The sequence below is a fragment of the Ranitomeya imitator genome, chromosome 5, assembly GCF_032444005.1.
Source record: "Ranitomeya imitator isolate aRanImi1 chromosome 5, aRanImi1.pri, whole genome shotgun sequence".
Taxonomy (NCBI): domain Eukaryota; kingdom Metazoa; phylum Chordata; class Amphibia; order Anura; family Dendrobatidae; genus Ranitomeya; species Ranitomeya imitator.
The window spans coordinates 638,778,172-638,800,270 of NC_091286.1; the positions used below are offsets into that span (position 1 = coordinate 638,778,172).

The window sequence follows — 22,099 nt, forward strand, 5'->3', positions numbered from 1 at the left end:
AACACCTCCCTGATCTTCTTACTTGAATATGGAGGTGGAATATACATTGCAACAACACACAATCTCACTCCATACAATATACATTGTATCACCACATACTGATCCTCAGCATCCACGCATACTTTCACCTCTTCATACTGCACTCCCACCGGCACCAACACTGACACACCCCTTGAGTACGTCGAAAAGGTAGAATGATACCCTTTCTGTATCCACCGTCTATTCAGTACATCCACTTTCTCCTGTATCAAGTGCGTCTCTAACAAGCATATCATAGAGGCCCGTTGATCCTTCGCATACTGCAAGCTCGCAGCTCTCCTATACTTATCCGCCAGACCTCTCACATTCCAACTCAATATCTTAAAGCGGTCCCCTATTATGTGACTCATCATCTTTAGTTATGTCGTTACTCCCAGTTCTGAGCTGTCTAACTTCCCTCCCCACCCTTACCCCTCCCCCCCTCCCCCACACCCCCCAATACTATACATTCTGCCTCTTATCAAGAGTGGGGCACCATCACCCATTGCGAACACTCTTGTTAATACAACCTTCCGCCTCCCGCTACCGTTTATAACAGAATTCGGCGCAATTCTTAGAAGAACAAAATAATTCAACCTGTATTAAATTACAACTGCAAGAAACTAAATAAACTTTTAGTACGCTGCACCCCCTTCCTCCCTCGTACTTCTCCGCCGCATCAGCACTCCCAGTGCGTTCCCTGCGTAATGCCCAGCTCCACCCTCCAACCTTCACATTTCAATTACCAATGTACTGTCAGTCCATCTCTTTTTCCCCTTTTTGAAAGAAGTAAAATACCTCCCGACTAACCCACCCCACATTTTCAATCTCCTTTCCCTTTAAGCTTTTTAGCGTTAAGATCTATCCACTGGGTAGTGTCCTCCGGCGGTCTGGAAAAAATGAATCTTATCCAACGCTACCACTCTCAGTCGTGCCGGAAACATCATGGAGTATTGCACTCCCAGTTCCCTCAGCCGTCTCTTGATACCCGTGAACATCATCCGTTGTTTCTGCACCAGGGCGGAATAGTCTGGGTAAATAGCAATTCTTTGACCTCCAATTGTCAGATCCGTCATGTCTCTAGCCTTCCTCAGGATAGTGTCTCTGTCTCTGTAGTTTAGGATTTTGGCAAGCATGGTACGGGGACTTGCTCCAGGGACAGGTGGTTTCGGTGGGACCCTGTGGGCTCTTTCTACCGCAAATACTTTTGTCAGTGCTGCATCACCAAAAGTCTCAAGGAGCCAGCTTTCAATATACTCCGTGGGATTCCTCCCCTCAGTTTTTTCAGGGACACCCACTATACGAATGTTATTTCTTCTGGACCTATTCTCCAGATCCTCATTTTTGGCAGCTAGCTCCGATATTGCTTGAGTAAACTTCCTCTCCGCTTTCTGCAGCTGCACTATATGGTCTTCTGCCGTGCTCACTCTTTCCTCCACAGCCCCCACACGTTTGTCAATCTTCTGCAGGGCTGCATTTATCTGGGCTGTATCCCCCTTGACCTCCTGTAGCTGCTGGGTCAGGGATTGTTTGCATGATGATACCAGTGCAAAAACATCTCTAAGGGTGGGCTCTGCTCCTGACTCCATATCTTCAGATCCCCCTACTACCACCGCCATGTCACCATCCCTGCTCCCCTGTTGTACCTCCTGCTCCTCTGCTGGGCTTTCCTCCTCTCCTTCTGTGTCTGTGTCTGCTCCGGCGTCCTCCTCTGCTTTTCCTGCGCTCCCTGCGGCCTCCACTCTAGCAAACTGCTGGAGCTTTGCCGCCGCCGCCATTCTCTTCTGGCATGCCGCGTTGTCCTTCTCCGCCTTCTCCCTGGCGTCGGCGCCATCTTGGCCGGTCCCAGCCTCGCCGGCTCCTGCATCCCTTTGCCTCCTTCTGGTCATATTTGTTGACCTCGGGGCCGCCTCTATTCACCGCCGCACTCCCGGGACTCTCCTGCAGCCGGTAAGCGCCTTGAATCGCCGCTCAGCTGCGGCTTATCAGGATAAATTCAGCGTTAGCAGCGGGAGCGCTCTGTCACACGTCCGCTCACATGGACGTTCAGGCCACACCCTCCTTTTTGTATTTTCATTTTTTTCTCCCCTTTTTCCAAGATCCAGAACATTTTTCTTTTTTGTGAGTACAGCCATATCAGATAGATTTTTGCAGTGACTCCATTTATTAGTTTTTATTGACACCATTTAGAGATAGATGCTTTAAGGGGTTTTCTACTTTTTTTAGTTTATTAAATGTTTTGGAGGCATAAATTTGTGGCACAAGAAGAAGACGCTTCTGCAAGCCCACTGCAGAGCAAAAAAGCGAGGAGTGCTGCCGTGAGGAGTTCAGACAGAAGACGCCGGCAGTGCAAGGACCGTCCGTCGTGTCCAGGGACCGTCCGTCGTGTCCAGGGACCGCCGGTCGTGTCCAGGGACCGCCGGTCGTGTCCAGGGACCGCCGGTCGTGTCCAGGGACCGCCGGTCGTGTCCAGGGACCGCCGGTCGTGTCCAGGGACCGTCGGTCGTGTCCAGGGACCGTCCTTCGATAAGTTGCTGATCCCACCACAAGGGAGAACTATAGGGCTACATCCATGTTTTCTTGTGTATTTGAAGGGTTTGCCTGGTGTTGGAAGAGAACTGGCCATGAAGTTCATGAAGTCCCTAAATGGGGAGAGTGTTCTGCAGAGGTAAGATGGCTTCTCTCTTATGTCTTCACCAGAATATTGTTTTTTCTCAATATATATCACATTTATTCGTCATTGTGGAGGAAATTTACCTAAAAAAAACAAAACAGAAAACTCCTTTTGATCTCCACCATCGGCGTGGAAGGAGATGCCATCAGTGTGTGGTCGGAACCTGCCCAGTGCTCCACAGAAGAACCCAAACCCTTCCTGACAAGTGTCTGAAATCTCACTGGAGGCCGAACTGTGGATTAATGTTTCTGTTTTTTCCTTATTTGTTTGAGTCTGTGACTTCATGGAGCTCCATCAATGACTTCTTCTAAAATGAGAACGTATACAACATGCACTCGGCTGTTTTCAGAACCCCTAAAAGTGAAACCAGGGCTGATCTGGGGATGAGAAGGAACCTGTGCTGGAAATAGCTAGGGATCCCAGCAGTCTGTGATGAGGATACCCATTTTGGTTTGGTTGATCCAGAATTCCACCTTGTTAGGACTTTGCTCAGATTACACAGGACGCTTTCTGCCCATAAATGAACATTGCTTTGTATGGTTTGAAAAAACGCTGAAAGAAGTGACAATCTGCATTTTTCAAAAACGCAGCAGTTTTCCAATTCAGTCAAGAAAAAATAATAATTGTACAGAAAGTGAGTGAATGAATCTGTAACGCTAATAACACACTAACTGGCAGTCCTGCTGTAGGCTGCTGGTATCCATACTGCATAGTATCTCAGCACACTCACTGACAGTCCTGCTGTAGGCTGCTGGTATCCATAGTGCATAGTATCTCCGCACACTCACCGACAGTCCTCCTGTAGGCTGCTGGTATCCATACTGCATAGTATCTCAGCACACTCACTGACAGTCCTGCTGTAGGCTGCTGGTATCCATACTGAATAGTACCTCAGCACACTCACTGATAGTCCTGTAGGCTGCTGGTATCCATACTGCAGAGTATCTCAGCAGACTCACTGACAGCCCTGCTGTAGGCTGCTGGTATCCATACTGCAGAGTATCTCAGCACACTCACTGACAGCCCTGCTGTAGGCTGCTGGTATCCATACTGCATAGTATCTCGGCACACTCACTGACAATCCTGCTGTAGGCTGCTGGTATCCATACTGCAGAGTATCTCAGCACACTCACTGACAGCCCTGCTGTAGGCTGCTGGTATCCATACTGCATAGTATCTCAGCACACTCACTGACAGTCCTGTTGTAGGCTGCTGGCATCCATACTGCATAGTATCTCAGCACACTCACTGACAGTCCTGTAGGTTTCTGGTATCCATACTGAATAGTATCTCAGCACACTCACTGACAGTCCTGCTGTAGGCTGCTGGTATCCATACTGCATAGTATCTCAGCACACTCACTGACAGTCCTGCTGTAGGCTGCTGGTATCCATACTGCATAGTATCTCAGCACACTCACTGACAGTCCTGCTGTAGGCTGCTGGTATCCATACTGCATAGTATCTCAGCACACTCACCGACAATCCTGCTGTAGGCTGCTGGTATCCATACTGCATAGTATCTCAGCACACTCACCGACAGTCCTGCTGTAGGCTGCTGGCATCCATACTGCACAGTATCTCCGCACACTCACTGACAGTCCTGCTGTAGGCTGCTGGTATTCATACTGCATAGTATCTCAGCACACTCACTGACTGTCCTGCTGTAGGCTGCTGGTATCCATACTGCAGAGTATCTCAACACACTAACTGACAGTCCTGCTGTAGGCTGCTGGTATCCATACTGCATAGTATCTCGGCACACTCACTGACAGTCCTGTAGGCTGCTGGTATCCATACTGCAGAGTATCTCAGCACACTCACTGACAGTCCTGTTGTAGGCTGCTGGTATCCATACTGCATAGTATCTCAGCACACTCACTGACAGTCCTGTAGGTTTCTGGTATCCATACTGAATAGTATCTCAGCACACTCACTGACAGTCCTGCTGTAGGCTGCTGGTATCCATACTGCATAGTATCTCAGCACACTCACTGACAGTCCTGCTGTAGGCTGCTGGTATCCATACTGCATAGTATCTCGGCACACTCACTGACAGTCCTGTAGGCTGCTGGTATCCATACTGCATAGTATCTTGGCACACTCACTGACAATCCTGCTGTAGGCTGCTGGTATCCATACTGCATAGTATCTCAGCACACTCACTGACAGTCCTGCTGTAGGCTGCTGGTATTCATACTGCATAGTATCTCCGCACACTCACTGACAGTCCTGCTGTAGGCTGCTGGTATCCATACTGCTGAGTATCTCAACACACTAACTGACAGTCCTGCTGTAGGCTGCTGGTATCCATACTGCATAGTATCTTGGCACACTCACTGACAATCCTGCTGTAGACTGCTGGTATCCATACTGCATAGTATCTCAGCACACTCACTGACAGTCCTGCTGTAGGCTGCTGGTATTCATACTGCATAGTATCTCCGCACACTCACTGACAGTCCTGCTGTAGGCTGCTGGTATCCATACTGCTGAGTATCTCAACACACTAACTGACAGTCCTGCTGTAGGCTGCTGGTATCCATACTGCATAGTATCTCGGCACACTAACTGACAGTCCTGTAGGCTGCTGGTATCCATACTGCATAGTATCTCAGCACACTCACTGACTGTCCTGCTGTAGGTTGCTGGTATCCATACTGCAGAGTATCTCAACACACTAACTGACAGTCCTGCTGTAGGCTGCTGGTATCCATACTGCATAGTATCTCGGCACACTCACTGACAGTCCTGCTGTAGGCTGCTGGTATCCATACTGCATAGTATCTCAGCACACTCACTGACAGTCCTGCTGTAGGCTGCTGGTATCCATACTGCATAGTATCTCAGCACACTCACTGACAATCCTGCTGTAGGCTGCTGGTATCCATACTGCATAGTATCTCAACACACTCACCGACAGTCCTGCTGTAGGCTGCTGGTATCCATACTGCATAGTATCTCAGCACACTCACCGACAGTCCTGCTGTTGGCTGCTGGTATCCATACTGCATAGTATCTCAGCACACTCACTGACAATCCTGCTGTAGGCTGCTGGTATCCATACTGCATAGTATCTCAACACACTCACTGACAGTCCTGCTGTAGGCTGCTGGTATCCATACTGCTGAGTATCTCAGCACACGAGTATCTCAGCACATACTCAGTTCCTACTGACAGATGCCCTTTAAAGGGTTATTCCCCCCCCCCCCAAAAAAAAAAAAAATCAAATTATTTGTAGTACAGGGTATATCTTGCTGATCACTGGGGGTCCCAATGATCAAACCCTCAGCGATCCCTAGCTCTGGAACTCTGACAAAAAAGGTAAATGGACAGGAGGTGCACATGCCCTGCCTCCGTTTCATTCATTGTCTTTGGAACTCCCAAAAAAATCTGAGCGCTGCGACTTCCTAGAAAATGAATGAAGCTGAGGCCTATCTTCTGACTGATTCAGAACCGTGCTATAGAGGCTCGGTGGAGGTTCCAGCAGTTGGACCCCCAGCAATCACCAAGTTATCCCCTTTCCTATGGAGTGAGAAACTTTTGATTTGGGGTGGAATAAACCTTAAAGGGAATCTCAGCATATTTGTACCCCAAAACTATTTTTATGCAAATGTAGCTATTTCAAAGGCCAGTCCAGCAATACCTTTACAAGGCCGGTCCGTTCCTCTGTTACTAAGAAATCAGCTTTTGAATTGATATAGAAATGAGGCTGAAGGACTATTGTAGATCTGAAGCCTCTGTCACTCCAGCTCTATTCCTCACCCAGCTCCGCTTTCTCCTGGTTGGCTGACAGCCTCTATGCTATGTGACTTTAGGCAAAGATATCACTTAAGCAGGAGGAGGCAGCGCTGGGTGGGGAATAGACCTGGAGTGGCAGAGGCTTCAGATCTACCATAGCACTTCAGCCTCTTTTGCATATCAACTCAAACACTGATTTCTCAGTAATGGAGCGTCCAGATGTTACAGCATAGTGGAGGGGATTTTATGAAATCCCATGTCCACTATGCATACAAACACGCAGGCGGCACACCTGCGTAACCAGACATGCGGCACGTCTTTATAGACCGCAGCATGTCTAATTAACTTGAGGACACACTCCGTCTCCACAAGATACATAACACAGTCTGTGTATAGGATGCGGTGATTCAATGAACACTTGCGGAATCACTGCGTGTACAAAAGGGTGTGGCGCTTTCGGAAGAGCGGGGTATCCGCTACGTCCAAAGCGCTGTCAATACGCCCCGTGGACACATAGCCTTAAAGAGCTACATCGCATGTACATAGTTTGGGGATGAAATCCTGACGACAGATCCCCTTTAATTATGGGAATAACCAATTAAAGGTTATTTAGAAAACCAACGTAATACTACTTTATATATAAAAGATAACTGGGATGAATGACTTTACAAGAAAGGGTGGTAGACTTGCAAGGCTCGGTCTTGTTCTCTTTAATTGATGGTTCTGTTCTTCTTCTTTTTAGGTTTTACCAGTGGAGGAAACATTTTGACGATCCCACAGAGAGCACTAAGCCCATCAAAAAAACCGTTCACTGCACTGTTTGCAGTCATCCAGGTATATGAGTTCACAGTACTGTGCCGTAAGTGCTAAGGAGTTCCAGCCCTTTAATGAGGGGTTTTCCCTGCTACATTTACACTAATTATATTCTAGCTGTGTGTGAATTCTACAAATCCCATCCATTTTTCCGTAACTGTAAGACTCTGTGCTTTTTGCACATCGAAAATACGGTGCATCATAAACGCCCCAATACTTATAGTGGGAACCTAACCTTACAGAGAAAATAAGTTTGCTCTGATGCTGATCTGGGTTTGATGAGACTCGGCAGTTTCTAGTTTCTCCCGTTATCCGACCGCTACATGATCGGGAGGAGGAAGCACCATTACTACTTCCTATATTTTACACACCGCATCGTTCAGTGCTTTGTATACAGCAATCAGTTTATTTCCATTTCTGGCGGAGTCTGGCTGTGTCTGCTAGGCGCGGAGTCTGGCTGTGTCTGCTAGGCGCGGAGTCTGGCTGTGTCTGCTAGGCGCGGAGTCTGGCTGTGTCTGCTAGGCGCGGAGTCTGGCTGTGTCTGCTAGGCGCGGAGTCTGGCTGTGTCTGCTAGGCGCGGAGTCTGGCTGTGTCTGCTAGGCGCGGAGTCTGGCTGTGTCTGCTAGGCGCGGAGTCTGGCTGTGTCTGCTAGGCGCGGAGTCTGGCTGTGTCTGCTAGGCGCGGAGTCTGGCTGTGTCTGCTAGGCGCGGAGTCTGGCTGTGTCTGCTAGGCGCGGAGTCTGGCTGTGTCTGCTAGGCGCGGAGTCTGGCTGTGTCTGCTAGGCGCGGAGTCTGGCTGTGTCTGCTAGGCGCGGAGTCTGGCTGTGTCTGCTAGGCGCGGAGTCTGGCTGTGTCTGCTAGGCGCGGAGTCTGGCTGTGTCTGCTAGGCGCGGAGTCTGGCTGTGTCTGCTAGGCGCGGAGTCTGGCTGTGTCTGCTAGGCGCGGAGTCTGGCTGTGTCTGCTAGGCGCGGAGTCTGGCTGTGTCTGCTAGGCGCGGAGTCTGGCTGTGTCTGCTAGGCGCGGAGTCTGGCTGTGTCTGCTAGGCGCGGAGTCTGGCTGTGTCTGCTAGGCGCGGAGTCTGGCTGTGTCTGCTAGGCGCGGAGTCTGGCTGTGTCTGCTAGGCGCGGAGTCTGGCTGTGTCTGCTAGGCGCGGAGTCTGGCTGTGTCTGCTAGGCGCGGAGTCTGGCTGTGTCTGCTAGGCGCGGAGTCTGGCTGTGTCTGCTAGGCGCGGAGTCTGGCTGTGTCTGCTAGGCGCGGAGTCTGGCTGTGTCTGCTAGGCGCGGAGTCTGGCTGTGTCTGCTAGGCGCGGAGTCTGGCTGTGTCTGCTAGGCGCGGAGTCTGGCTGTGTCTGCTAGGCGCGGAGTCTGGCTGTGTCTGCTAGGCGCGGAGTCTGGCTGTGTCTGCTAGGCGCGGAGTCTGGCTGTGTCTGCTAGGCGCGGAGTCTGGCTGTGTCTGCTAGGCGCGGAGTCTGGCTGTGTCTGCTAGGCGCGGAGTCTGGCTGTGTCTGCTAGGCGCAGAGTCTGGCTGTGTCTGCTAGGCGCGGAGTCTGGCTGTGTCTGCTAGCTGCGGAGTCTGGCTGTGTCTGCTAGGCGCGGAGTCTGGCTGTGTCTGCTAGCCTGATCTTTCCTCCTACATCTTTCCTCCTACATCTACATACAGCTTTTAACTCTGTATTGTTTGTGCAGAGCAGCTTCTGCAAAAAGTTAAATAGAACCCATCACCCCCTCCTGACTCATCTGCTTTCCCCATGAAATGACAAAGGCCGTGTACCATTTCAGCCAATGTTGATGGTCTTAGAATGTGTAGGGAGAAGCATCGCTGACGCCCAGTTATCAATTGCTTTTTTTCCAGGAGGAATAACAGAGGAACTGCATAACACAGAGTTGTTTGAAAACTTTCTCCGGAATTCTTCTTTCATCCAGAATACGACTGGAAAGACGACGATGGGTCTCTCATATAACTGATATTGTATCGTCATTCCCTTTTTAGGTTCTACCAAAGAGCACGAGCGGAAAGGCTGCAAATTGTGTGGAAGCGAGAAATACTGCGAGCCTCATGACTACGATTACTGCTGCCCCTGTGACTGGCACAAGGCTGAACAAGAAAAGAAGAACAATTCACTGGAGTTTACCCTTAAGATGTACGTACAGCTGCATCTACAGGGGCCGATCGACCATATATAAGTGACTGGGCGCTCATTTATTGACCACGTTCACACAGGCATTGGCAGACCGCACGGGCACACCATGGTATTGTCGGCAGTATACCCCGTGCTTACACGGGGCGGTGTACTGCCAAAAACAATGGTGCCAACATTAATGATCCAATCCGCTGACAAGTGTTTTGTTTGCCTGTTGGTTGGTCAGCGGCACCTTTACATCGGTCAGTGATCAGGAATCAGCAGTTTTATGATTATTGGCTCATGTACATACTGTAGGTCTTGGGAGACATTTGTTTTCACTTATATGCATTTACTTTTGGTTAAAAATTATTTTTGCAATTGGGTTTCTTTAAAAATGTTGCTCCATTAGTCTTCTATAGTCTACGTCCTCTGTTGACTGCAGAATGAGCTAACTGGGAATCATTCAGTGAGCTCATTCCTATGGTCTGCTGTTTTTTGTTTCTTTTTTAATCAATAATTTTGTGATATCCTCTCATTGATTTATGACCAAAGACCACATCGAAGTTCAATGTGCAGAAAAACAAAGAGCCTGTACAAGTCAAAAGGTGCAACGTTTTTTTTTGTTGTTGTTTTTTTATGAAACCCAATTGTAAAAATTATTTTTAGCACAAAATGCATGCATTTAATTTAAAAAATATATATATAATGGTCTCGAAATTTGGACAATACCTTTACGTTATCACTGCAGACAAGTAAAATAATCGGCCAGTCCACCCTTAGCCGTCTTCGTGCACAATAGCCATATTGATCCTCTTTTACTCGGAAGTGAATCCGGTGGTTCGATCTTCTTAAATCTTATTTTTCCACTGAATACTCTCAGTCCTGATTGATTTTTTTTCATTCTTGTGCTCTTCATCTCTGCCTGTAGGAAAGCCAAGAAACGTGAGGGCTTCCCGTACCCCGAGGTGAGTTGACTTCATTTTGCCTGCAGAATTTTAACCTGGAGATATGGTCGTGACTTTTCTTCTTCGTTCTTCCAGGTTATTGAGGAGTTTCTCATAAATAAGGATAAATTGGTCAAAGTGATCAAATGGAGGAGGCCCAGTCTGTCGTGCTTCCAGGTACATTCATATATTTTATGTTTTCAGCTTTTATACATTTTTTTTCTACTATGGGTTTTCGTGCTTGCACACTGACACTCCTGGAGGCCTGCGGTGCGCACAGTGTGTGCACTCCTCCCTAGCTCATGACTGTAATGTGGTTGCAATACCTCTCACAACCTGTGAGGACATGTGGCGCTGTTTCTAGAAGTAAGCAGCCATGTTCTTTAAAGGGAATCTGTTGGTACCTTTTTCATATGGAAGTAGTGGTATGGCTGTTTGGGCGCTTGTCCACCAATATAAGCGATATCATTGTTTTGCACCTGTACAGAGCATTTTAATTGTACTGACTTGCAGCCAGTGGACTTATAGATTTTTCTCTGGTGGGAGTGTCTCTACCTGTAATACAGGCTGGATGTGATTTCTGGGTGTATCCTTGGTGCTGAGATTTTTAGGATCCAATATATCATCACAACTTCTAGGCTCTAATTTTCTCTTTTTGTAATTTTTTTCTTTCTTTTCTATAGACCATTTTTTTCCCCCTCTGCCCTTCCTGACATTCTTTCTCCCTGTCAATTCTGTGGAGATTTGTGTACAACCCCCTTTAACAAAAGAAATGTATTCGCTGGTTCCAAAAGTGAACTGAAAAATTTATTAAAATCATTTTTTTTTATTGGGATACTTTAAGAGGGACCTTTCAGACCTGTTTTTTTTTTTTTTCTTTAATTTCTCATCCCCGTTGCAGAGATATTAGCTTGTAAAACTTATATTCTAATTTATGCTGAGACCAAGTGGGCGTTACCAGAGATTCATCTCTGGGGCGGTAACTTTATCCCCTGCATGATTCTGTTGATGTAGAGTTCATCAGAGTTATGCATCATTACAAACACCTCTTGCAGATCTCATCTCACTGCAGTCAGTGATTGGGGACAGTGAGTAAATCAGAGATGTGTGTCATTGCAAACACATTTTGCAGCTCTCCTTTCACAGCACTGTCAATGTGGAGTGAGGGGAAAGTAGAGTAGAGATGACGCTGTTGTGATAGGAGAGCTGCAAGAAGTGTTGGTAATGAGACACAACTCCTCTATATCCACTACCCCCACACTGTCTGCTGGGAAATTAAAACTCTGGAAGTGTTTGTAATGAAACATAACTCTGCTCTACACATTCAGTGCAGAGATCACAGAAGAGAGCAGGTCTGTGTGTCATTACATGTGTTACAGGAGAAAGCTGGTTCTGACCTCTAGGGACATTTTCTTTTTTTCCTTCTGCTTATGTCAATGTCATACAGGGGAAAAAGTACACGCCCCCATAGAAAAATCTCTGGTAAATCCCGCTCTGTCTTAGCATAAATTATAATCTATACTTTACAAGCTAATAGCACTGCACTGGAGGTGAGATATTTTAAAAAAATTTGTCTCTGCAGCCACTATTCCATCTTGAGGCCAGTTCAACATGCTCATACTGGTGAAAGGTTCTCTTCAAATGCTATTTACATGTAGCTCGCCCCCTATATATGCAGATAAATTACATTTCTTTAGTTGACATTTTTCCCTTTAAAACTGAGCTCTCGCTCCTCAGATGTCCCCCATTGTAATTAGTGTTTTCAACAACAAATACAAGGTTGTAACATTTAGATCCTATGTTTCTTGGCTTATTTAAATCCTTATCCTCTATCACACGAGGACTGGCTTTGTTGTACAGAGACAAGAGATACTTGTAGCTAATGGCTGTCATTCGTTATGGGGAGGTCTGCTTTGTATTGGTCTCATTTATTTTCCAGAGACCAGAATCACTCCTGCCTCCCTTTTTGTTTTTTCTCTTTTTTCCTCTTTTTTTTTTCCATTCCTCTCTCTGCTTGGCTGTTATATTTAATGACCCTACACGTTTCCTGTAGCTTTACTCCTCTGGGGTCATTAATTTAACATTGCTGTGTTATATACATTCTCCCACATGGCATCTGATGACAGTCGTATGCCCGTCTCCGCTCGCTATTTTTGGGTCACGCGCCTTCCTGATAGTCAGATCAGTACCCCTCTTCCTCTCATCCAATCACTAGTCAGTACGGCATTATGACCATCTGATTTGATGATCAGCTATATGTCACAATAGAAATCTGTTGGACAGTCGATTGGTCGGCAGCTCTCTCCCCTTCTGAATCTCACATTCCCAGGAGCGTTCCTTCCTCCGATTGCTCCTGTGTTCTCTACCAGACTTCTTGACTTGTTGGATCTTTATCCCCCCCTGACATCATCTGCATGGGCCTCCACATACATTAAAATGTGTATGTGGGCCTTAAGGAGCAAAGGGAGCCTCCCATAGCTATCCACAAACTTCTGCAGCGTTTGACTACTCATAGCTCATCCCTGCGTCATAATCATGTACTTCCCTTTCCCTTCTGCTATCTCTAACACTGAGAGAAGGGAAGGGGAGAGCTGTCAGGAACAGGACTCTGTTACTTTTGTCACATTTTTGCAATGAATAATTATTTTGTGAGTACCATGTTAGCTAAGGTTTTTAATAATAGACAACATAGGACCGTCCCAATCAGGGCACTTTGACGTTGGTGGGATGGCTTTTATGCTATTTTTGATCACAAACAGTATTACTAAGAACCCTGAGTTATTTAGATGCACTTGCTTTTTACTTATTTAGTTCCTGCAGGGTTTTTTGCTCATTTTGTTTCTCGTATGTTTTGTGCACTTTATGGCCAATGTGAACATTCGTTTATGTGCTGCATGTATACCAACTTAAACCAAGCTCAATTTTTGTGTTGTTCACATAACCACGTACATCCCTTTCCCTTCTGCTATTTCTAACACTGAGAGAAGGGAAGAGCAGGTACAGCTGTCAGGAACAGGACTCTGTTACTTTTGCAACAAATAATTATTTTGTGGGTAGCATGTTAGCCAGAAAAATCGTTGTCAATACTTTAATGCCCCCAAAACACAAAAGTATTCTGGGAGTGATAACTAGAAAAATTATATTTTCAGATTTCGCAGCACAGAGGCTCCTTCTTCAGGCTGGTTTACAAAAACGCTCCGCTACATAGAGGACTTACAGACTCTCTGCAGCAGAAAAAGTTGTTTAAAGATTAATTTCCAGCAATTTTTTTTTATGGTGAACTGGATACACCATGTATTAGTGGTTGCTGAGCGGAATAAGACATTTTTCTTTTTATTTCATCCTTCCGTTGCAGAGATATTAGCGATCAAATATTTGGCACCTAATGAGTTAACTTTAGTTAAATTCAAGTGGGCGTTATCAGATAGATTTCACTGTGGGCGTGATCTAAATTATCTGATTTAAACCCTCTTAACTTATTAAGTGCCAAACACATTGCTAATATCTCCACACCGGAAATCATAGTTTTTGGCACCTAATGAGTTCACTTCAGAAGTGGATATTATCAGATAATTTTAGATAACGCCCCCAGTGAAATCTATCTGCCAACACCCACTTGGACTCAACTAAAGTTAACTCATTAGGTGCTAATATTTGATTCCTAATATCTTCTCAATGGAGAGGCAAAATTTAAAAAAAAAATGTTACTCTGCAACCACATGAAAAAAAAAAATTGGTGAACGGATGTTTTTAACTTTTTACATTTAGGAAGCAATGAAGAATTAAAAAAAAAAAAATTATTTCTAGTAGGAGACGTGTAATGGTAAATGTAAGCCCCAGCATGTATGGCAGCTCTATACGGAGATTATAAAATGCAGTCTCTTTTATCCCAACATAACTCACAGGATCGTTACCTTGGACAGAAATATAGTTTTCCTGATATTTCAATCCAATCTACAAATTTTGGGAGTATTACCAGCACTGTTAGACTATGATCACTCTGGATTCTCAGTGCACACTTTGGACCGAAAAAGCAGAAATTTTTCTATGCGATGCTGTTCAACTAACTGAAGCCAGCACTGTCCGATGGACTGCGATATATTGGTACAACTATAGAGAAAATACAGGTGACTGTTCATCTATGCAGAGAGGTACAGCGAAAAATATCAATAAATACAGATTAGTATCCACTGCAGACTGTGTATGTCAGAGGTAGCAGGCGGTAACCAATGCGGCACCTCTTGCATTGGAAGATCTAGTAGAACTTTCATACATTAGAACTTTCATACAAAGCTTTTTTTTTTTTTGCGATGTCAGAGAGCGCTCGCTCTGTATACATAAGGGAAGACAAGCCAGGAACTGAGCTGGAAAGTGAGAATTTTAGCGTTAAGTTTGTCCTATTTTTTTTTTCTCCTCTATGTGGCATCTAGATACCTAGTGATGGACTTCATCATTCTGATTCTCTTCACGCTCAGTTTTTTTTTTTTTATAACATGACCTCAGTTCATATTGCATTCCCTCCCTCATACTAAGCAGCTGTGCCGACCGTCGCTTTCTCCGCATACACCCCAGTCGGGAATTTATGCAGTGACATGATCCTGTAAGCCGACGCCGGTCCTACAAAGTCAAATTGTTATCAATTCTGAGCTGTATTGATCCTGGAAAATAATACTTGGTACACAGCGGAGGACATCCCATGTCTGGCAAAGGAGGATCTGTCTTGTCTCCTGATTTCTGTATTGTCCGCTCTGCATTCTGCCATTCCTCTGTTCCTCCTCGAACAAGTGTGAATCCAGTCAGTGCAGTTGCAATCTCTATCAAGTTTTCTGTTCTGCAATTTTCTCATAGTGTGTGTATAATTTTTTACTGGTTTACAAGATCTCTGCTTGCTTTCATTGAAAAAGTTGAAGGGGAAAATTTGACCTGGGCAAGTGTGGTCAACAAGCCCAATCTTGTCATCTGTCTAGAAAATCAGGAGACCCATATACACATTCTGTGATTGTCCAATCCTAACATTAACCACTTTCCCGCACCAACAAATATATATCCGTCACCGTGTGGTGTATGGAGAGGCCTCGGGAGCTGTAATACAGCTAGCATCTACCTCCTAACACCAGTGCAATGCAGGTAAATGCAAGCTCCACTAGGTGGCAATAGAGTTGTGGAAGGACTGCACACAGCAAGACCTTCAATGCGGCGATGAGGCCACCACTAGGTGGCAGGAGAATAGTCAAAACAAGCCGGGTCGATAGAAGACTGTAACGCAGTACAAAAGGAATAAGCAAACACAGAGTCAACAACAAGCCGAATGGGTCAGTACTGGTCAGTAGCAGATATGCCAAAGACAAGAGACAAAACCATAGGTCAGGGTCCATGCCAAGTTAAAATCAGAGAGTCAATACACGAAAGGAGAACACTAAGTCGGGAAGGGAAGAGGGGAAAAACAAACACAGGTTCAGTAAGCTAGCAGCAGGACAAATCCGGGCAAATGGAGTCAGCTACACACGCCGTAGGCAGAAACTATAACTGACATGGTGTGCAGGACACAGCGGAGATAAATAGTAAACCTGAGACCAGACTGAGGCTGAGAAAGTTAACCCCTGGCATGACCAGAACGGACAAAGGGGAAGACAGGACTCAAAACCCGGTCTGGATCATGACAACCAGTCTGTTTATCCACGTATATATTCTTTGTCACAAATGGGGCCCAATAGGTGGATCCTCAAAGCCCAAAGGCGTAAGCGCAGCAAGCGGCTGTTGCATGCAGGTAGCAGCGTTATCAGAAGCCAAAAGCAGTCAGGTGACATCCTGGAGACCGCGGATGGGTACCACAGTTACTGGAAGCTCCAGGCAGACCTGAGCACCAGAGACGTCCAGGGAACTGCAGACAAGTAGTAAAGTTACTGGAAGCTCCAGGCAGACCTGAGTACCAGAGACGTTTGGGAGACTGCAGAGAAGTAGCAGAATTACTAGAAGATGCAGGCAGGAGAATCCTGGAGACAGATAGTAGTTACTTAAAGCTGCAGGCAGACTGAAGATGTTCGGGACACCGCAGACAGGTAGCAAAGTTTCTGCAGACCACAGGCAGAAAGGAGACTTCTTGCAGACTGCAGACAGATAGCAATGGTACTGAAAGCCGTAAACAAGGTAACTTGGAGACTGGAAACCACAGGCAGCCAGGAGACATCCTGGAGACTGAAGATAGGAACTGTGCACAAACAAAGTAGAAAGTCTTACTACCAAGACCCAGGTATGTATCCTGAGAGGGCTTATATAGGCGTTCAACACATGGTAGCATGCCGGGCTACTTGCAAAGCCTGACGTGGAGCACAAGAAAGTTTAGCTAACCGGGGTATAGGGAGCAAAGCCCGGACCTGAGACAGGTGTGTAACAATATTAATGTATGAAAGTGGCAGGATTCTGCTGCAGTGCCCACCTGTCCAATTGGGGTGTCCACTGGGGTCTCCCACCATCTTGGTGTTCCTCCTGTGAGGCCCCGCTGCAGGCTAGGCTTCATATGAGACTATGATCTTTACTACAAGTTATGGGGAGAGTAATAAAAAATAGATCTATGCATATTTGATATTTCTGCGTCTGTAGAAGTCCAGTTTATCAAAATGTAAATTTATTTAACTCACAAGATAAACACCATTAGGAACAAAATCATCAGAATTGACTTTTTTTAATCACTGCACCTCCATCCCCCCCACCCACCCAAATAAAAGAAATTGCAATAAAAGTTGCTTTAAACATCACCAAAATATACCACCAAATAGTACCAATAAAAACTACAACGAGGAATGCAAAAAAGGCCCTCACCCTGTTCTGTTAAAAGAAAATAAAAAAGTGGCAACACCAACCGATATTTTATTACTTATTTTACAAGATTCAGAAGCTTTTAAGCCATTAAAATAAAATCACCCTCATCGTACCAACCTGCAGAATAACAAATTAATTTTTATGCCACAATGAACACCATAATAACTGCACAATGAATCATAAAAATAAAAAACCCAAATAGTGGAATTTTTGCTTATTTTTGCCATATCGCCCCACTTGGATTATGGCACTGCGCTAAATGTGAATGGCCTGCGCACCACAATGACCACCAAGGACATGTTTGTCCTCCAGGATGTTATCATCAGAGATAAATTGACTCCTCCGACACTATAAAATGGTGATGTTATAATGCAAAGATGTTACTGGCAACATAAATGAATGGACTGTGCCATAACCAGGACTTTCTTGTGTCCTGTCTTAGAATTTTGCTCTGGAATGGATGGAGTGGCCCAAACACTACTCATGTGAGAAGGTCCTGATCCTGCTGACCTTCTACGATATGCACGAGAGGAAGGCTGGCCGAAGACATGATGCCCAGCTACAGGCTGTCCGGTAACAGATTGCACCCATTTACTGACCACTCCTGCTGCAATTTTTGCATTTAAATAGGACCTTCTGCCAGATCCCCTGTTTGTTTTATTTTTTTTGTATAATCTGCCATATAATTCCTGAGGTATGGGCTTTTCTTTATTCGGTGCTAATTTGTACGGTCTTTTCTAATAGTCGTGTCTCACCGGATAATAATGCAGAGCATTCTAAAGACACGCCCCCGAGGATCCTGCGAGCCACGCCTCCTTATGAAGGTCATAACAATCAGCGCTAAATAAACAGGCCTCATAGCTCTGGAACTGTAAATACTATAATAATAAATAATAATAACTGTATGGCAGAATTGTAAAAAAAAAAAAAACAACTCAGAGGAACAGTGTACTAAAATAAGAGCGAAAACTGAGCACTTTTGATTGAATAAGTCCTTTCTAATGCAAAATATGATAATCAGATCAACCCCAATTTAAAAGGAAGCCCCTACAGCAATCAGCTGATCCTTTTTTAAGGGGGGAGTAGGGGACCTGCAGGCTATATATGCCCTAACCCTTTTACACTCCTTTTAAAGGTTTTGTATAGATAAAACCTATAACCTAGGAGCCCCTCTGATCCTGAGAATGGAGAAGCCACTGATCTGATTTGGTGCTGGGTCCTCTTCTAAGTTTTCCCTGCGCAGTGGAGCTCCTGTGCAGGGAGCTGCCGCAGTCCCCTGTATAGAGCTCTGCTGCAACTTCATGCACAAGTGATCAGGGGGAAAACGCGAAGGGTACGCAAGGCTAAAACCAGCAACTGGCCCCTTAATTCTCAGGATCAATGATTATTTATTATTACTAGGGCTATTACTGTTATTATTTAAAAGTCTATTATTATTATTATTAGGATTATTTATGACTAATAGTATTCATTGTTGTAATTATTTCCTTGGCTATTAATATTATTATTTATTCTTAAAGCTATTAGCAATAAAACCATGATTATTCTATTAATTATTACTATGGTTTCATTATTATCGTTATCATTTATTACTATGGCTATAATTATTATCATGGCTGTTATAATACTGTAGCTATTATTATTGCAGGATTTTTTTATTACCATGGCTGCTATTATCACTTAATAATAATAATAATTATTATTATTATTATTATTATTATTATTAGTAGTAGTAGTAGTACTATATCAATTATAATTGCTATTTATTACTATTTGGATTTATCATTACTATAGTTATTTATTACTATTGCTGTTTTTTATTATTATTATTATTATATTTATTTATTTATTTATTTATTTTTTATTACCATGGCTATTATTTCAGTTATAATTACTATTTATTACTATTGCCATTAGGATTTATTATTACTATAGTTATTATTATTGCTATTTTGGTTTTGGATTTATTATTATTATTATTATTATGAATACCATGGCTATTATTATAATTATTTATTACTATATTTATTATGATTACACTTTATTTTTACCATTGCAATAATTTTTTTCTTATTACTATAGTTATTGTTACGATTATTTATTACAATGGCTATTATTATTATTATATATTTTTTTCCATTAAGAATCGTTAAGACCCGTGTCAGAAACGGAATTCCCTGCTTAGAAATCGAGTGGGTGACGCCAGGTTTGTATCCACAGCGGAAGAATGACATGCCTGAGCCTGACTGCAACCCTTCCACCTCGGCTGCTGAAATAAAGCAATCCCGTCCATCAATCGGCCCATAAATATGGATGCTCAGTTTGTCCGAGCATGTGATCTATATAGCAGGAGATTAGAGGCGACCGATCCGCCGGGCCGCTGATTCTCTTTCACAAGAAACAAAGAATTAGATGCATTGAAATCCAGCCTGTCCAAGTCTGGAGTCTGAGTATGTTGAATATGGGAATGCCGATAGTTTGGGGGCCGCGTATCTACTCCAGCGAGTGTGTGATGGTGGGACTCGTCCCCTCGACCTCTATGTACGTTTTCATAAATGCGGCCATAGTGCAGGGTGACGCTGAGTGTGATTACATGGTGTAATGACGTGCGGACCCTCTCCCCGATGTCTCCACCACTAGTGAATTGTCAGAGATTCCTCACAAGTGGAGATAATGGGATTATATGGAGAGGGATACAGATTAGGACCCACAAGTGAATGGTTTAGTACGCATGGTCAGATACTAAGGGGCTCGCACATTAGTTTTCATTTCTTTAACCCTTTCATTCTACCGCATTTGTAAATGTCACAAACTTTACCTTACAGTGCAGAAATAGTCATTTTGCACTCTGGGGTCTGTGTTCCTTTTTTACCCCCTGGATTTTTCCTTCTGGGGATTGTGGTCATTTTTTGCCCCTCTGTGGACCGAGGTCCTTTTTTGCCACTCTGGGGCCCAAGGTACTTTATTCTCCCCCTCTGAATCCAGAGGTCTTTTTTTTGCCCCTTTGTGGCCCGCGGTCCTTTTTTGTCCCTCTGTGTTTCGAGATCCTTGTTGATGTCCCTTTGAGGCCCGAGGTTTTGTTTTGTTTCTTTTTTCTTGTCCGGGGCCTGAGGTTCCTTTTTTTTTTTTTCCCCTTTCTGGGGTCTGAGGGCCTTTTTTCCCTTCTGCGGCCCAAGTTCCTGTTTGTTCCCTTTTTGGGGCCAAAGGTCTTTTTTTTTTTTTTTTTTTTTTTGCCTCTCTGGGACCCAAGCACCCGTGAGAGGGAAAAAAAAATGGTGAAAGAGCGATAGATGGAAATGAGAAAGATGTGTAGTGGATACCAAGTGCGGAGAATCCTTCCTCTATGTGGATCTATGTGTTGTATATTTGCTTCTATTCTTTTCTTTGTATCAGCCGGTTACGTTTTCCCCGATGATCACCCGCCGGATGGCCCCTTGGTGACCATTGAGGAAGAATCGCTCTTTTCGGAGGCCTATCCTCAGATTGTAGACATATTCCAGAAAGAAAAACTAGAGGCCGAGATGCTGAAGCAGAAATGTAAGTATCATATGATCTGTAAATGTGCCGCAAAATGTAATGGCGTCTTTTTTTTCTTTTTTTTTCCTATATGGGTATATGCATTATGCCTTAGAGCTGAATGACCTTTTGCTCTTCCTGGCGAGACGGTTTTAGTAAATATTTGTATTTCCCATTAAAAAAGATTCCTAGGAAATATTTTCTTAGAAATCTGTGTTGTGCAGTACCTCCTCCTGGGAAAATATGAAAAACAATTAGCATTAGAAGAAAGCATCTCCATGGAATGTTCCAAGCAGGAAGAGTCCAGGGTAATTCAGCGCAAGGGTTAATACTTCCTAACTCCAATTCTGTAATGTATTGTAAAACTTTTACTAATTTACGGAGTGTTCAAGAATTTACTAAAAACGTCAGACCTCTCCAAGTATTTTTAAATGCCCTTTGTACTTTCAGACAACTTGATCTCATTTCATAGTTGATGTGATGGACAATCTGTATATAATTTTTATGTTGTATGACCCCCAAAAATCGCTCCAGTGTCGGCCACTAGGTGTCGCCATGCTGTGTAACTGTTGTCATCTCAGTCTCTAGCTGGAGAGATGCCTACATGGATTATAGGAAGTGGGGCAAGTCTTTATCATTCTACAGGAAGTGGGGGGCGGGTCTTTATCATTCTACAGGAAGTGGGGGGCGGGTCTTTATCATTATACAGGAAGTGGGGGCGGGTCTTTATTCTACAGGAAGTGGGGGCAGGTATTATTCATTCTACAGGAAGTGGGGCAGGTCTTTTTCATTCTACAGGAAGTGGGGCAGGTCTTTTTCATTCTACAGGAAGTGGGGCAGGTCTTTTTCATTCTACAGGAAGAGGGGGGCGGGTCTTTATCATTATACAGGAAGTGGGGCAGGTCTTTTTCATTCTACAGGAAGAGGGGGCGGGTCTTTATCATTATACAGGAAGTGGGGGCAGGTCTTTTTCATTCTACAGGAAGTTGGTCGGGGCTTTATCATTCTACAGGAAGTAGGGGCAGGTCTTTTTAAATCTACAGGAAGTGGGTCGGGGCTTTATCATTTTACAGGAAGTGGGGGCTGGTCTTTTTAATTCTACAGGAAGTTGGTCGGGGCTTTATCATTCTACAGGAAGTAGGGGCAGGTCTTTTTAAATCTACAGGAAGTGGGTCGGGGCTTTATCATTTTACAGGAAGTGGGGGCTGGTCTTTTTAATTCTACAGGAAGTGGGGGCAGGTCTTTTTAATTCTACAGGAAGTGGGTCGGGGCTTTATCATTTTACAGGAAGTGGGGGCAGGTCTTTTTTATTCTACAGGAAGTGGGGGCAGGTCTTTTTAATTCTACAGGAAGTGAATCGGGGCTTTATCATTTTACATGAAGTGGGGGCGGGTCTTATTCATTCTACAGGAAATGGAGGCAGGTCTTTATCATTCTACCAGAAGTAGGGAAGG

General features: G+C 44.6%; 1 protein-coding gene across 2 annotated transcripts in view; it reads left to right on the top strand.

The window, feature by feature from the left end:
* GEN1 (GEN1 Holliday junction 5' flap endonuclease) overlaps nucleotides 1-22,099 on the top strand; it is a 67,782-nt gene that overhangs the window by 40,891 nt on the left and 4,792 nt on the right. For both annotated transcript variants that reach the window (XM_069728127.1, XM_069728128.1), the window contains 8 exons: nucleotides 2,613-2,686; nucleotides 7,175-7,266; nucleotides 9,234-9,384; nucleotides 10,295-10,331; nucleotides 10,407-10,487; nucleotides 17,572-17,702; nucleotides 19,274-19,335; nucleotides 20,523-20,666. In XM_069728127.1, coding sequence (XP_069584228.1) covers nucleotides 2,613-2,686; nucleotides 7,175-7,266; nucleotides 9,234-9,384; nucleotides 10,295-10,331; nucleotides 10,407-10,487; nucleotides 17,572-17,702; nucleotides 19,274-19,335; nucleotides 20,523-20,666 — 772 coding nt within the window. The remainder of the gene's footprint in view (nucleotides 1-2,612; nucleotides 2,687-7,174; nucleotides 7,267-9,233; nucleotides 9,385-10,294; nucleotides 10,332-10,406; nucleotides 10,488-17,571; nucleotides 17,703-19,273; nucleotides 19,336-20,522; nucleotides 20,667-22,099) is intronic.